Source organism: Megalopta genalis, chromosome 10 (genome assembly GCF_051020955.1).
Source record: "Megalopta genalis isolate 19385.01 chromosome 10, iyMegGena1_principal, whole genome shotgun sequence".
Classification (NCBI taxonomy): domain Eukaryota; kingdom Metazoa; phylum Arthropoda; class Insecta; order Hymenoptera; family Halictidae; genus Megalopta; species Megalopta genalis.
In genome coordinates, this window is record NC_135022.1 from 11538433 (window position 1) to 11555589 (window position 17157).

General features: G+C 36.2%; 3 protein-coding genes and 1 long non-coding RNA gene across 5 annotated transcripts in view; 2 read left to right on the forward strand and 2 right to left on the reverse strand.

The window, feature by feature from the left end:
- The window catches only part of Gp150 (leucine-rich repeat domain-containing glycoprotein 150), a 36707-nt gene extending 35975 nt beyond the window's left edge, over positions 1 to 732 (reverse strand). Inside the window, exon 1 of the mRNA XM_033469705.2 lies at positions 570 to 732. The gene's annotated coding sequence lies outside the window, so the exon portion shown is untranslated. The remainder of the gene's footprint in view (positions 1 to 569) is intronic.
- LOC143260166 (uncharacterized) lies at positions 723 to 2889 on the forward strand. The gene is made up of 2 exons (XR_013034280.1): positions 723 to 862; positions 1054 to 2889. It is a non-coding gene; the product is annotated as an uncharacterized LOC143260166 (long non-coding RNA).
- Positions 2890 to 7593: 4704 nt separating this feature from the next.
- On the reverse strand, positions 7594 to 13618 carry LOC117220033 (jerky protein homolog-like). 2 transcript variants are annotated; one of them, XM_033469666.2, is made up of 2 exons: positions 9646 to 13618; positions 7594 to 9552 (listed from the first exon to the last, which is right to left on the reverse strand). In XM_033469666.2, the coding sequence occupies exons 1-2, from the start codon at positions 11165 to 11167 to the stop codon at positions 9527 to 9529; spliced, it is 1548 nt and encodes a 515-aa protein (XP_033325557.2). In that variant the 5' UTR covers positions 11168 to 13618; the 3' UTR covers positions 7594 to 9526. The 2 variants fall into 2 exon arrangements, with proteins under 2 accessions (XP_033325557.2, XP_033325559.2); XM_033469668.2 differs by having other exon boundaries at positions 9642 to 13618.
- Positions 13619 to 16031: 2413 nt separating this feature from the next.
- Positions 16032 to 17095, forward strand: mRpL18 (mitochondrial ribosomal protein L18). Its single transcript, XM_033469780.2, has 3 exons — positions 16032 to 16406; positions 16498 to 16611; positions 16771 to 17095. Exons 1-3 carry the CDS (start codon positions 16222 to 16224, stop codon positions 17003 to 17005), a joined length of 534 nt encoding a protein of 177 aa, XP_033325671.2. The 5' UTR covers positions 16032 to 16221; the 3' UTR covers positions 17006 to 17095.
- Positions 17096 to 17157: the final 62 nt, after the last annotated feature.

A 17157-nucleotide genomic window follows, 5' to 3' on the forward strand; every position in this document is an offset into this window, starting at 1 on the left:
CGCGGCGAGATTCCGGAACTTAGAATCCAAATAAACGTACGGGCACACACGGGCGTCGTGCGCGATCGTGTTCGTGCGCGGCATACGCTGCCAAAGATGCGTCAGCCCGTCGCGCTCCAAAATGTTTAACGTCCCCGAACCTGATTGGCAACTTTCGAAACAGCACGCGCATCGGGCGAAAGACAAAACACGTTCGCCGAGCCGAGAACAGACGAGAAGGAGCAGCAGCAACAGCTCGAAACGATCGGTAGAAGCAGTTTAGCGTTCGCGACGTGTGCACGGCGCGATCGTTACGGCGACGAGAGTCGCGTGACCTTAGAGGAAAAATGCAGGCAGATCGTTCGAGAGGCGAGAGGCGGTGTCGGGGAAACGCGCCTACCAAGTACCGAGCGTCCTCGAGAGCTCCGATCGGATCCGAATACCGTTCGGAATGTCCTTAGATGGTGTCCCCTTCGGGAACTTCCTGCCGATCCTACCGATCCAATTATACAATCGACGGAGGACCGATCGCGGCCGTCGATGGAACGGTGAACGCGGATATCTATCGGACGGATCCTGGAATTGCTCACCTGGATCGTTGTACGCCGACGATGGTACTCCACGAGGAATCGGTACACACTAACGTCTCAGTCCGGTGGTGCACTATACGTGACGCGCGCAATTCCAATGGCAGCAGAGCCGCGAGAGATAACGCTGGAAATCGGTTTCAGCAGACGGCCGACGAAATTCTGAACTACGTAGCCTGTTGTACTGGAGCCAGGCGGCAAGTGACGCGCGGCTAAAGGGGGCGGTGGGGCCCAGGGTCGGTGCAGCCAATGGTCGGCCGTGTCGGACCCTGATGCCGGGGCATCGAGCCGTTCAGGTAAGAATCAGGTAAACAGGTGACCGTTTGTCGTGCCATCTGGCGAAGCTGAGAACAAAACCGGGGCGCTCTGGTATATGCACACAACGCCACAATGGTATAGACAAAAAGTTGACCACGAGATTCGTCATTTCGTACGATTGTTACGAAAATCGGTACTCCTGTGTGTGTGTGTGTGTGTTTTTTTTCAGGTCGCTGACTTTCGGTATGCCATCGGTAGAATGCGGATTTTTATGCAACTGTGAGAAAAATGATTTATATGCGAAACGGTGAAGACATTTGACGAATTTACATTCGCGGTTCTACCGAATCGTTGAAATTATCGATAAGAAAATTGAACGTGTGTTTAATAGTTCGCATAAAAATCCAATGTTCGATTGTCGGAAATGAAATGTTCGACATTGAAGATCAGACACTGTCGGCGTTGCTTTTTTCACTTGTTCCTTGTGAATATCAATAATATTGCGATATTTGACTGTAATTATATAGTTGGAAAATGAAATTTTATATGGCGAGCTTGATTTCAATGTCTTAAATTTTACAGAATCTTACTGGTCTTTCGATGATTATCGAAACTTTTTCTCTATTGTAAAAAAAAGGTCAGAAACCAATTATTGCGACTTTATTATTGTTTGATAGTATAGTATAGTATAGTATATTATTGTTTGGTAGTATATAGTATAGTTTGGTTTTTATTATTGTTCGGTAGTATAGTATAGTATAGTATATTATTGTTTGGTAGTATATAGTATAGTTTGGTTTTTATTATTGTTTGGTAGTATAGTATAGTATAGTATATTATTGTTTGGTAGTATATAGTATAGTTTGGTTTTTATTATTGTTCGGTAGTATAGTATAGTATATTATTGTTTGGTAGTATATAGTATAGTTTGGTTTTTATTATTGTTTGGTAGTGTAGTTCGTTTCGACTGCGAGTATAAACACTGTTATTTTCTGAAGTGGATTGAACGATAAATTTTTTACGATTGGAACAAACGACTTGAAGTTGTTCGTGAAGTAACTGAAAATAACTTTCAGTTTATTATAGACAACGAATACAAACATTAAGCAACACCTTATAATAATAAGCTCTTTAATAAACGTAGTCCGATTTGTATCATGTTTGGACTCATCTTAATCAAAAGAATTTCATCTATCCATTGACGCTGCAATTGTGAATAATAATGAATAATAAACTGAAATTTACTAAAAATAAAATTTTCTTTCATGCACATTTACATTGTCTAGTCACGGCATTGCCTTGTCTACCGATGTAAGGCCTCGCTGAGCTCGAGACTGAGGCGCTGTGGTGGGAAAAGAATGCCGATTTTGGAAGTTACATTTACGTAATAAGTGAAACCTGATGTGTGCATTATATTAGAATTAGAATACTTCGAACTTTCTTTCAACAGGATCGTTTGGTAAACATATTTTTTTTTATATTATTAACCAAATATTTTTTGGGTTCCCAACCACGTGAATTTAAATACATCGTTTGAAAAACATTTTGAAGAAACTGACTTTAAACATTTAAAAAGAATTTGAAACTATATTGGCTGTATCAACTAGAGTATGACAAGCTATCTTTGAATCTCTTAATGATAACGAGTTGTTTTTTTTTAATTATAACGTACGATGGTGATTTTCATTGGTTTCGTGAGATTTATATATTTTATAGCTGTCCCTCTTTCTGGGTCCTCCAACGATGAAATTCGAGCTATCATTTTCTTATGTACTATTTCCTGTCACTATCACACATGTGATAATAAAAGAATTGTGTTAATGCAATATGCAAAATGCAAACTTCATTATTATCGAAAAATAGTATCGGAATCACCATATCCAATTCAACAATCCAAACATTTCCGAATTACGTGATGCTAGTAGATTAAAAAAGCTTTTTAGATTAAAAGGAAAACCTTATTTATTAAGAACATTAATCGAAATTTTTGTAATATCTACGAGACTTATGTATGTATTTATATAAGTATGTATAAAAATAAATCGTGCATGATTAACTTTTTAAATTTTTTGGATGTGCAAAAATACTTTATGATAATATCGTAGTGAACATTTTCATCGTTTGAATGTACGCGCCGTATGAATGTGAGGCTTCCAAATCATAAAATGTGTCGTAATACGAACGAAGTATACGGAATACTCGATCCTCACTAACAAACTGAAATTTCTGAAATATAGTATACCTCATTTGTATCACAGCACATTTTATGATTTGTAAGAGAAAGTTCTAAATTAAATGTTTTACATTGCGATAATTTTTATATTGTTAATATTCTCTGAATTATTCGCAAATGATCCTTGTTGTTCTAACCACAAGCCGGAATACGAATACTGGTAAAAATGATTTGCTTCGTTTGAGAGTTCGTGTATCGTCATTCCACATAGTGACAAATTGTTGAAACTGGTAGCATAAACGTCACAGTTATCGACGTAACACAAGTTCTCCTCTAGATTGGTAACATAGACTTAGAATCCGTACAGACATTTCATGCAATGCTTTTTTTGTCTCGGGATCTGAATTACCGACTCTGTAGAAAATGCTATGGTATGATAGATTTGAAAGGATAACAGCGTAAAAATAATATATATATGTATATGATCAAATGACCTCAGCTACCCCTCATTTTCGGCTGTTAAAATAATTGTGGAACACCCTGTATATATATATATATTATTATATATATGATATATATATAATAATTAGTAGAAATAATTGCACAACTGTCCATAAAAATAATTTCACTTTATATCGCATTTCTATAGTACATGTTTCATAAATACTATTTCTATCATTTAAATGTTCGCACTCGATATCAGTATTAACACTTCTGACATGCTACCACAGATGGCGCAACCGTCCTAGGGATTTAGTCGTTACGCTCTTCAATAAATGATGTAGAAATGATGTAGGATCGTGAGTAGAAAAGGTAGAATCAAATATTTTGCAAACAAATTTATTATATAACAATTATTCTCGGCTTCTTTGGTGCAGCGTACGTAGCGTGATTTGCTATTAACAAAATTATAACTAAATACCACCTTACCTTACCGAACTCTCCGCTCGGTAAGGTAAGGTGGCAAATGTCGCCACAGCAAAAAGAATTCTTATTGTTAGTTTACCGAATTTCTCCCACAATTTCACATGTTATCACAGACAAGGTGTGAGAGTAAACTGGACATCCAATGTATTATCACAGACGGGATATAAGACTAGACTGGACATCCAATGTATTATTTTATCACTAAAAAATGGGACTCCAGAAGCCCCATTGCCATTCCCGCGTCACGCTCATTCTTACCGATATTTCAGAAATTTTAGTTTGTTAGTATGGATCGAGTATTCCGTATACCTCATTTATATTACGGCATATTTTATAATTTGGAAGTCACAAATTCATACAATGTGTACATTCATACGATAAAAATGGGTATCTATAAAATGTAATTAACTGCAAAAGTGAAGTTCACTACGGGAGTTCATCTGCAATTAATTTGACTAATTATATCATTAAAAACAGAGGATTATTATATTATAATCTTATTAATAATAATAATAATACAATTATTATAATTATTAACATTATTTTTTATTATAGAATAAAAACGATAACTTGATTTTTTCATTTCTAACTTTTTATACATGATATTTTTTTTATTATATTGTGGTCAGATTCTTGCAATTAAAATGATACCAAACACGACATGCTTTAGACCATATTTATTCATTATACGTAGGAAGTAACTTCTTTTATTTCCAAAAAAAAGCATTAGAAAAAGATTCTTAACTATACATATATGAAATATTAAAGGCAACGTCAAAGAAGGTACATATATGTCGTTCGAAAGAAAATATCAGTGAAGTTATGCTACTCGGGCCTAGCATGTGAATAGGCATGCCTATTTGAAGGCAGAGGACAGATACAGTAATGTCTCCCTTACTGACGCTCAGATTGTCCTTAAAATGGATAATTTGGGAAGAGGAGATACGATTATTCTAGCCATGCGGTTTAGTTTTATAGTTATAAATTGTCCACAATTATAAAAATGTGCCGCAAGGCTCAAATAATCAATCGTATCTCCTATTCCCAAATTATCCATTTTAAGGACAATCTGTCTCTCTAATTGGCGCCCAGATTGACCACAAAAATGGACAGTTTGGGAAGAGGAAATTAATATTAAAAATGCACGGAATAAAATTATTAATCCTGCCAATCCTCCCATTCAGTTAGACACGACAGTGCTTGAATCTGATTTGCCAGACATGATAAGTGTAATCACAGGAGAACAATGTACACCGGCACATGTTACACAATTTTTATTAAACTGTGAGGAAGAAGAAAGTCGAAACGAAAATGAAGAAACAGAAGTAGAAACGGACTTTCTTGGGCAAAGAAAATTAAATAAGTACGTACTCATACAATGGTAAAAATTTGCAATAGCAACTTGAATATGAATTAGTTATAAATGAATTTTTTTTATATTTGCATTTGTTATTAGGAAATAGAGAAAAACCATCACCGTAGGCCACGATACTACACGATTCCAAGGATGACACGTCACAAAACAATTCAATATAGAATATAATTTTTCACAATAAATATTAGATAAATAAATGTAATCGAAATTATATCTCTTGTTTGACTTCAATGTAATCAGAAACGTCTGTCCAAACTATATCATGTTCGGTCTCATTTCAATCAGGAAACTACCAGCAATGTGTTAAAATTAAAAAAAAAGGTATATCATTGCATTGAAAGTGTATTGAGTTGTTCTCCGGGAATTCGAGTCAAAGGAGCCACAACGCGTGTCACAGCCACGTGTTCACCGACTCCGACGAACCTTAGCATCGGCGTAGTGAGAAAATCGATAAATTACAGGGCCGTAGCGATATCACCGCGTCATTTACGGCATTCCAAGATTTTGACATTTGGAGAGAGATTACTGTATGCAGCAAAGGATACGACAAGTTTAGACACATTGGTGCTTATAAGGTGGCGCCTGTATAGGAGCCTACGTCTCTGTATATGTAATTTTCTTAAATACGCAAGTACAGTAATCTCTCTCTAAATGTCAAAATTTTGCTATGCCACGAATGTCGCAGTGATATTGCTACAGCCCTGTAATTTATCGACTTTCTCGCTACGCCAATGCTAAAACGTGTTAATTAACTCGAATGACTCGAATGACAACCAGAAAACAACTCATAATACAATGATATAACTTTTTTTAATTTTAACACATTGCTGATAGTTTTCTGACTAAAATGAGACCAAACATGATATAGTTTGGACAGACACATTTCTGATTACATTAAAGTCAAACGAGAGATATAATTTCGATTACATTGATTTATCTAATATTTATTGTGAAAAATTATATTCTATATTGAATTGTTTTGTGACGTATCATCCGTGGAATCGTGTAGTATCGTGGCTTACTAGGTGATGGTTTTCCTCTATTTCCTAATAATACAAATACAAAAAAAATTTATTTATAACTAATTCATATTCAAATTGTCACTGCAAATTTTTACTATTGTATGAGTACGTACTTATTTAATTTTCCTTGCCCAAGAAATATAACTTAGATATTAACTCTTGAACTGTGAGATGACACTTCCTCGAAGGGCGTACGTAATTCATTGTTCACAATCCCATGAAAAGACATTTAATTTAAAACTGCAGGGTTGATGAAAAAAAGTAAAATAAACAGTTTTTTCACACTCTCCGTCAAACGGGTAGGTTCGTTGCTCCGAATCTCCGTCGAATCATATAATAGTATGTAATTGTCGCTGGCTTACAGACGAATCGTCGCCGGCTCCTCGGAATTACAGTCGAATCAAGGCCCGAATAGCGTAACTCCACTGATATTTTCTTTTGGACGACCTTTTACATACCTTCTTTAACGTTGTCTTTAATACTTTTCTAATGCTCTTTTTGTTATAATTATAATTTGTATAGTGAAATAAAATAAGTTACTTGCTACGTATATGGTCTAAAGCATGTCACGTTTGGTATCATTTTAATTGGAAAAATCTGACCAATATATTAATAGAATTTTCATGTATAAAGGATTAGAAATAAAAAAGTTAAGTCATCTATTCATAGTAATGTACATCGGCATGCTGGCCGCTGCCTCTCCAGGTAATTTCGTTCTCTCTCTCTCTCTCTCTCTCTCTCTCCTCTCTCTCTCCTCTCTCTTTCTCTCTCTCTCTCTCTTTCTCTCTCTCTCTCTCCTCTCTCTTACTCTCTCTCTTTCTCTCTCTCTCTCTCTCTCTCCACACCCACGAAGTGTTGTTAACTATAAAAGCGAGCCGCGAAGCTCGAAGAATCGTGCCTTAGTATTCTCAGATCTGCACGTTTCAATTCCGACTAAAAACATTTGTGGGAGAAATTACTGTAGTTTCGTTCGTCCCGAGTTTCATTCTATCTCTATCTCTGCTACAAGATATCGGTAACTATAAAAAGGCGAGCCGCGAGGCTCGAAGAATCGTGTCTTCTGTAGATCGTTGTCCCTACGAACGCGTTTCCTGGGTGCTGATGGTTACTTTTGTGTTCTTATTTTAATTGTTTACGTATGTAAAATCTCACTTAACTCAGTTTTTAGCCGAAAAGGATCAGACTTTCTACGAGCGTGGAATTTTCAAGTTGTCGGAGAGATGGCAAAAGGTCATCGAACAAAATGGAAAATACATTACAGATCAAACTTCGTTCCAAGTAAAAAAGACTTTTTATTTCATTGAACAAATCGGCAATTACTTAGTTGCCAACCCAATAGAAACAGAGCTGAAAGTATAACAGCTAACTGTACAATCAACGAAATTGGAGACTTTTATGGCACGCGCGGTGGCAAGTTTATGCCGCGTCCACATTCGAGAGAACAGTTCACGAGCAGCTCACGGACTGCTCGCAGGCAGTTTGCGAGCTGTTCGTCAACGAAAACGGCAACGTGTTTGCACACGGTGCTCACGAACAGCTTGCGAATTACTCACGAACGGTTGTAAGCTTCTTCGCTCCGAATTCATAGTCGGTTACAAATTGTTACGAACTCGTCCACACGCTCCTGCTATCCGTGCGAACAGTGTTTGCTGTTTACTGAGGAGCTCGCTGCTTGCTGTTCGCAAAAGTGTTCACACTGCCGGCGAGCTGTTTGCGAACAGCAGTGTGGACGCGGCATTAGGGACAAACACACTTACAGGCAAAAGCACGGCCCGTGCACATTGTTCGTGAGTCGAGTGTATATCTATATACAGTAAATTCTCCCTAATAGTCCCGCAGCTTGAGATCAAAAATGAACAACCTTAGACAAACCAGTCACGATTCTTCTCGAGCCTCGCGGCTCGCCTTTATAGCCACCTTAAAAGCCAGTGTGGCCAACATATCGGTGTACACTAATACAAATACACAATAATGCTAGACTAAAAACGATGCCTAACATTTTTCATTTCTAATTTTTTATACATGAAAATTTGTTAACATATTGTGGTCAAATTCTTCCAATTAAAATGAGACCAAACACGGCCATATTAGACCATATTTATTCAATTACATCGTGATTTATGTTATTTCATGTAATCAGAAATATCTGTCCAAACTATATCATGTTTGGTCTCATTTGAATCACGAAACTATTATCAATGTGTTAAAAAAGGTTTCAGTTTAAAAATATTCAAATTAAAAAAGTTAAGTTATTGTATTATTAGTTATGATTCCGAGAATTCTAATCAAAGGAGCCGCGTTGCGTGTCGCATCATACGGTTAACTGACTCCGACGAGTCTTAACATAGGTGTAGGAATAATGTATATAGCCGTCGAAATAGCACAGACATATGTAAGCAAGCCTCTAACAGGGACTATTTAGGGAGACTTTACTGTATATGGTACCGCTCGAAATTCTCCCACATTGTCCCTCTTAGAGATCCACTCACATTGCCCCTGTGCTATTTCTACGCCTATATGCGTTACAGCAAATTCTCCCACTGAATTCTTTTCAGATATTGCTGGATAGTTTTCTGATTAGAATGAGACCAAACATGATGCAGTTTGGACAGATATTTTTGATGAAAATAAAATAAAACACACACGATATAATTTCGATTATACTTATTTATTTTGATACTTATTGTGTAATTAATTTTATTCCATTATTGCTGTGACTATACAAGAAAAATACATTGCTGTACAAATAAATAATAAACTGTATAGTATTTCTAACATACTAAAGTAATCTTTCACCACAAGTGTTATAACTAGAGATGGGATAAAATTTAATGTATACTCATGAATCCGAGTCACAAATTTCATTGAGCAAGTTTCGTTTCATGGGTTTCGATTACTACCTAAAAACAATAAGGTCTCAATGATTATTATACTTGAAATGTATTCATTCTATACAAGTAGATATCGAACCCCGAAGTGAGTTCTTTTGTCAAAATATTTACATAGGGGGTTCGAACCTTTCTCGTAAAAATTCGAGTATATTTTCGATATATAATTTGATCCCATCCATAGCTACAACATTTATACATTAAAAAGCTGCCTCGATATTATACATAATTACGCATGTACTAGTTAGAGAAATGTAAAAATTACATTCTATATTAAATTATCTTATGGCGAATCGCGTAGAGATATGTATCGTGGCCTACTGTGGTGGGTTTCCCCTATTCCCTAATAACAAATAATGTAAAAAAAAATTAATGTATGTATAATACATATTTAAATTGGCTGCAAATTTTTACCATTGTATGTATACGTACTTACATATATAATTCTCCTTGCCCAAGAAAAATATTTCTAATCCCTGCAGTACGCATTGTATAAAAGTCGGTGCTCTCGCACTGTAAGACGTCAATCTGTCGAATATTATGCGCAATTCATTTTTCACAGTTTCGTCACTGCTCCCCGCATATATTACTTCTCGCGTTCTTTTCCGAAATTCTTCCGTTTCCTCTTGAAGCTCTTCCATTTCTTCTTTTATTTCTTCGTCGTCGTTCTCGTTCCTTCGTTCTGCTTCCTCGCAGTTTGATAAATACCGTGTAACGTCCGCCGGGGTGCACGGTTCGCCTGTGATCACGCTTATCATGTCTTGCCAATCAGGTTCAAGCACCGCCGTGTACGGCTGATTAGAAGGATCAGCGGGATTAATAACTTTATTCCACACGTTTTTAATAGTTTTCTGTGAAATCTCCGACCAGGACTCGGACAAAATGTCGACGCAGTTCTTTATTGTGTAATTAGCATAGAACTCATTTATTCTTCCATCGTACGTTAAAACACGTTTCAAGAACTTGCGACGGAAAACTCTTTTTGTTTTCTCTACGATCTCTTGATCCAACGGTTGAAGAATCGACGTTGTGCTGGACGGTAAATGCATAATTTTAAAATCCTCGTCTTCCTGTTGGGAAACTTTGTAGGCTTCGCAATTATCTAACAATACGATTGCTTTTTGCGGTATTCGTTTTTCCTCCTGATATTGTTTCACAGACGGTTTGAAATGTTTCTCAAACCAATCTAAGAATATCGTTCTGTCCATCCGTGCATTTGTCTGCGATTTAAAAATTACAGGTAACGAAACTTCGTGTTTCAAAGCTATTGGATTTTCGTGTTTGTAAATTACAAGAGGCATTATCTTATGCGTGCCTAACGCATTTGCGCATAAGCCGATTGCAATTCTATCTTTTCTCGCCGTATGTTCGCTGAGATTTCGTTTTTCTTCTCCGGCCAGTGTTCTCGTCGGAAGAGCCTTCCACAAAAGTCCACTTTCGTATATATTGTAAACATTTTCTAACGTTATATTTTCTTCCTTCATTATTGTTTTCAAATTTCTTATAAATGCTCCGTTCAAATCAGCGCTAACTCTTTTCCGATAGACGTTTCTGAAACGTATACCATGACGTATTTTAAATTTCGTTAACCAGCCACGGCTGACCTTAAATTCCGAACACGACGGCAGATTTTCTTTCAATTCCTCCGCCTTTTTGAATATGATAGCATCGGTTATATGGTCACCAAGGGTTTTTCTTTGCGCGAACCATGCTAATAATTGTTTATCCAACTCATTATATACCGGCTGCATTATTCTCCGTCGCTTTTGTTCCTGCCTATCTTTATTTGCGAACGCAATAATTTTTGAGGCTTCTTTTCTAATGCGATAGATCGTTTTGATGTTAACGCCATATTTAATCCCAATTTCTGTAATTGACAATGATCTTTCTCGAATATCCTTCAGGACGTTCATACGTTGCTGCATGGTTAATATCATATATTTTCTCTTAGTTGTCATAATAGTAATATTAAAGATACGTGTATGTTTTTATAATAAATAAAAATTAAATAAACAGAAACTGTTATTAATAATGAGAAACTATTAATAATAAACAGAACTATTACTAATAAAATTATCTTACGTCTCACTAATTACTAATATGTATACATTTAAAAAACGATTATTAACAACGATATTAATTGCTACAATTTATATATCACTAATTACTAATATCTCTAATAATAGCACTTGACACTATATAGAAATTAGTAATACTGGTAATAAACTATAATAATACAAAATGATCTTAGAAATAACACAATGTGGAGCTTGCACTAAATAACGTTGTATCTTATCCGACGATTCGGACGAGACTGGCTAGCAGTGTGGTCGAGAATATAAGTTACGCAAGGAAGGAGGTAGCTGACGCATGCGCCGGGAGTCTTGCACAACAGCGTGGCGCGTCTACCGGGTGAACATTATAATTCTAAAATAGGATCGCGTCGCGACGTAAGATCTTTGTCTAATCATCAGTCAGAATTACAACGTTCACGCGGTAGATACGCCACGCCGCGCTCTGTGGGACTCCTGCTCATGCGTCGTTTATCCCCACTCATTGTGTAACTTATTTCTCAACTATACAATCGCGAGGAGTCGACTCTTATCTTCGCAGGATCACTCGTCTTTAACACTTAGCCAACCGAACGGGGAGATCTCCCCGTTTTAAATTCAATCGATTGACGACCGAATGGATGATTAATGAAACATTAAAAATGATTGCTTAATTTTATCAAGATTTGCAAGAGGTACGAATGCTGAGGAAGTAATCGATATGAAATATTTTAATTTTATGAAAATTGTTGAGGTTTCTAGCGCGGTCGTGGATGTGTTAATCGATCCCCATCATTGCAAGATCGTTGGTATTTGTCCTGACTTTCGCAATTGAACGTGGCTTCGTTACGATATCGGCGCTGAGTTTCAAGGTCCTCGTATCTAAACAGTGTCGTTCTTCCTCGACGTTCGACCATTCTTACTCCAAAGCCACTTAAAATTTTAAGATCAACGGAGAAAGTACATTTCCTCTCTTTGTATCCATTTTCAGTCATTTTTTACATCTGATTTACACAGTGCAACAGAATCTATTTTCCACTTCCATCAACGAAATCATTTGGTGACGTCATTCTTTTCTCTCCTCTGTGTTCTTTCACACTACCCGTAATTATGTCACATCGTGCGTTGTATGTAGACTCATTCTTTCACGTTGTCCATCGTACGTAAGTTCGTTCTCTCACATTGTCCATCGAACGTAGGCTAGATTTCTTACATTTTCCGTCGAACGGCATAACTCCACTGATATTTTCTTTTGGACAACGTTGTACCTTCTTTCACGTAAATATTTCATAGACAGCTAAGTTTCAGTTTTCCTAATGCGTTATTTGTTACAATTATCTCTGTAATGAAATGAAATAAGTTATTTGTTACGTTTTAATAAATAAATTTGGTGTAAAGCATGTTATGTTCGGTCTCATTTTAATTGGAAGGATCTCACCAATATGTTCAACAGATTTTCATGTATAAAGAATTAGAAATAAAAGAGTTGAGGTATTCTAGCATTACAGTCAATTCTCCCCAATTGGCTTTCAACTTTTAAACAAAAATGAACAATTTCTGAATGACGATTATACGACTCGTTTTTATAGTTGTTGACGATCGGTAACTATAAAAACGAGGCAAGGCTCGAATAATGGTATCTCCTCTTCCGAAATTGTCTATTTTTGTTCACAAGCTGAAGGCCAATTAAGGAGAATTTACTGTATTGTGTATATTTGTATTATGACACCGATACGCTGGCCGCTGGCTTTTGTTTGTCGACTGCGACAATTTTCATTCTATCTCTCTCTTTTACGACGTGTCGGCAACTGTAAAAAAAACGAGCCGCCAGACTCGAATAATCGTATCTGGTCTTTCCATGTTGTCCACTTCCGGTTCCAAGCTGAGGGACTATGCGAGAGAAATAACTGTGTCCCTGTATTATGGCATACCGACATCGCTAAAAACAAGAGGTTTCCTCGCGCCATCTGCCTAAATAGAACGGTCAACTGGTCAACTACATAAGAATGCAGCATAGAAATTTCGTTTCTATTTTACAGCGTTGTCAGCTCTAAAAATCAATATACAATGGTGCCGCGTGAGTTCCAGACATTCCAGCTCGACGAATCGTCGGGGCCAGAGATGACGTAGAGAGATTGCTAGCGCCCGGGTTTTGCTGGTCCGCCGTGGCTCGACGAAACTCGTCAAACAACATATGGTGCGCAGTGCGCACCGAGTTTTAAAAAGAAGATGAGAACCTTTTCCAGCCTTGGTGGGAGAATTTAACCTGCAGAAAACGAATGCTGGCTGCAAAACAAGATTTTCCTCGAATTGTCCTTCTCGGCTCAGCCTTTAGTCCCACTTGTAGTTGTTCGAAAATCTACCTGCGCACAAAATCATTATTCTTTTCAAATTACAGTAAATTTTCTAGCCTAATTTTTCTTCAGCTTGTAAACAAAAATGGACAATTTGGGAAGAGGAAATACGATTATTCGAGCCTCGAATCACAGTTATAAAAATGAGGTGCAAGGCAAGGAATAATCGTATCTCCTCTTTCTAAATTGTTCATTTCTGTTTACAAACTGAAGGAAAGTTGGAGAGAATTTACTGTACTTGCAAATAAATGCTGCATCATACTTTTGTTTGCCGACTGCAACAATTTTCATTCTATCTCTCTCACCCAACAATTGATTATATAATATGTACATACATACATAAATCAAAAAATTCGATGAATTTATACACTAAACGCCCACACATATACACATACAGAAAACGATATTTAAAATTAAATAATATTTGACGAGTTTCTTCAAGTCACGGCGAACCAGAAAAACCAGAACGTTAGCAATCAACCTACCAATCTCTGGGCTAAGTCTTTATCTATGTACAATAAATTCTCTCAAATTGTCCTTTGGCTTGGAATAAAAAATGGACAACTTGGGAAAACCGGATATTAGACACAAATCTGGGTACATAGTCGGCAAACTTAAAAGCTAGCGGCCAGCGCGTCGGTGTACATTAATACAAATACATAATAATTCTAAAATAAAAGCTATGCCTTAACTTTTTTATTTCTAATTTTTTATACATGAAAATTTGTTGAAAATATTGGTCAGACCCTTCCAATTAAAATGAGACCAAACACGATATACTTTAGACTATATTTATTCAATCTTTTATTGATCTTATTTATTGATTTTATTTTATATAATCAGAAATATCTGTCCAAACTATATCATGTTTGGTCTCATTCTAATCAGAAAACTATCAGCAACATGTTAAAAATAATACAGTTTTAAAATCTTGAAATTAAAGAAGTTGATGTTATTGTGTTGAGTTGTTATTCCGGGAATTCTAGTCAAAGGGCCACGTCGCGTGATAGATCACACGCTTGACCGACTCCGTCGAACCTTAGCACGACGTAGCAATAAATTACATACATAAGCGTAGGAATAGCATAGGGGAAATTCCCAGCATGTTCGTAACACGGACTACTAGAGAGAATTTACTGTATTGGTAATATTCATTGTGTGTAGGAGATTGTGTAAGAATGTGTATGTAATGATAATGACATGTATGAATGTATGCAGCGATGGGACGTACCGGTCGATATGTATTCGCATCTAGTGGAATCCGATCGGTGCGGAGAGCGGAGAGTGATTTGACGCGTCCTGACGTCACTTCTTTCTTCTTCGATGACGCCACATTGTATTACATTGTGTTAAACAAAGTTTAAATTGATATTTCTTATTAGTCAGAAACTAAGCCCGATCGATGATAATCCAAATTCTTAATATTGACATAATAGGTGTTCGAAATTATAATTGTATCATTTGATATTATATCATATAATTATATCATATAAATTGATATTTCTCATTAGTCAGAAACTAAGCCCGATCGATGATAATCCAAATTCTTAATATTGACATAATAGGTGTTCGAAATTATAATTGTATCATTCTTCTATAAACTCGAAATCTCCGCAGAACCTTTTGATCGCGATATCTAGGGTGTCTATAAAAAACGCTCGCGCGACGCTAATTTTTGTACACGGCAGCGAGGTCAGCTGATCGAGCTTTATCATCGTTTTTCAACTCCTGGCTGTTTCACATTATCGTTAATCAATTTTGTTTCATAATAAAAGTAAATAGTCGTGTCAGGTAGACAATCCAAAGAGTTGTCTCTTTCACATTGTAAATGCAATCTATCGAAATCTCCCGAAATAACAACACAGAAATGTTGAAACATAATTCGTTGTACAGTAATGGGATCTATACTCCTGCACACTTTTCTTCCTCCCTAAGCTGGCGCGCGCATCCCCACCATTTTACTGCGCTTCCAATTCGTAGTGGATCCTGTCTCAGCAGTGAATCATCAACCAATCAGAGCAAAGAAAATTTCTACGTCGACCTTCGCTAACGGATGAAACTGTGGCCTGGAGGTGTGCAGAAGTGGGTCCCATTACCGTATTATGTCATTATGTATTACCGAATCAATGTATTAGTTCGCTATCGTGTCGCAGCATTTTCTGCAGAGTCGATAATTTAGAACCGTAGATAGAAAAATACATTGCACGCAAATGCAATGTTTGTTCGGAATTCGGTCTCTTTTGGAGTCACAAAGTGAATGTAAGTAATTTATCAATGTTTTTCGATCGCAATGAGGAGTCAGTAATGCGAAACTTTTCACTAATGTATAAAAACTAGTTTTGAAATACCCGCCAATCGTTGTCCAATGCCAACACATTTCAGTAGAGGTTGCTACAGTCGTATTAACAATATATTGTAGTACAGAGACCATACAATATCGCATATGTGCAGTGCATTAAATTAACTTATTCTGTGTATGTTTGTAAATAATTTGATTATATGCATATATGAACTCAACTTTGCATGCTTGAAATAAAAATAATTATTGTGACAAGTTATAAATAAAAAATAAAAGAATACACGATAAGAGAGTTACACAGTTTTAAAATGTTATCTTTAAGAAGTCGTATACTGGATACGATTATTAAAAGAAATGTACATGGGAATGCCGAAATAGTTGCAAATTGTAAAACTGTTAGAAATCGCAATCCAAGAAATTTAGAACGTTTACGAATTGCAAGAAAGCCTATTGGTTATGCTCTTGAGAAACCTGGACATTCTTATTGGCACAAGTAATACAATTAATACCAAACTAGTGTAACCTTAATAACATTTTGTTTCTGTTTTTAATATAATATTAGTAACTAAAATCTGTGTGCGCAGGTTGATTGTGACGAAGGAAAGTCGTCATGTTACAGCAGAAATACATCATTTTGAAAATGGTCCTGTTATCAAAGTTTCAAGTCGAGAATGGGGATTACATAAACAATTGTATAGGTTTGTATGCATTAGAAACCTATTTGTTAATATTTATTCTCACAAATTTAATTTAAATATACAGTAGTTTCAAAATCATAAGTACTTTATATGTCAGAGTATTTGTGAAATATAACAGACAAATAAAATATAACATAATTGTTATTTTATCGTTTTTAGAGGAAAGGATACAGCTGCATTTATAAATGTAGGACGTGTGCTTGGTCAACGTTGCTTAGAATGTGGGATAGTCGAGATTGATTACGATAAAGAAACAATACCTGGAGGAAAGGAAGACTTAATGACAAAAGAAATTGAAAACCAAGGAATTCGCTTACAAGAACCACTAAAGTACAGACGCTTTGTTCATGCAGACAGATACAGAGATGAAAAGCCTTGGGAAACTTTTGAGTAATAGTTTTTATTTTATTGTAAATATAAATAAATAATACATTGTATATACTAATGGGTAACAGAGATTCAAATTACTACTATATGTACTTTACATGAGTTCTTGTTTTATTACTCGTGCAATTCTGTAAACTAAGGAAACTGTAGATGGGGAAC

What these genes read in the sequence shown, in the direction of transcription:
- LOC117220033 (XM_033469666.2), bottom strand. Translation starts at nt 11,167, where the DNA reads ATGACAACTAAGAGAAAATATATGATATTAACCATGCAGCAACGTATG. An exon ending in GGGCAAGGAGAATTATATAT is followed by an intron (nt 9,553 to 9,645) that starts GTAAGTACGTAT and finishes ATTTGTTATTAG; the next exon opens with GGAATAGGGGAAACCCACCA.
- mRpL18 (XM_033469780.2), top strand. Translation starts at nt 16,222, where the DNA reads ATGTTATCTTTAAGAAGTCGTATACTGGATACGATTATTAAAAGAAAT. An exon ending in GGACATTCTTATTGGCACAA is followed by an intron (nt 16,407 to 16,497) that starts GTAATACAATTA and finishes CTGTGTGCGCAG; the next exon opens with GTTGATTGTGACGAAGGAAA. An exon ending in TTACATAAACAATTGTATAG is followed by an intron (nt 16,612 to 16,770) that starts GTTTGTATGCAT and finishes TATCGTTTTTAG; the next exon opens with AGGAAAGGATACAGCTGCAT.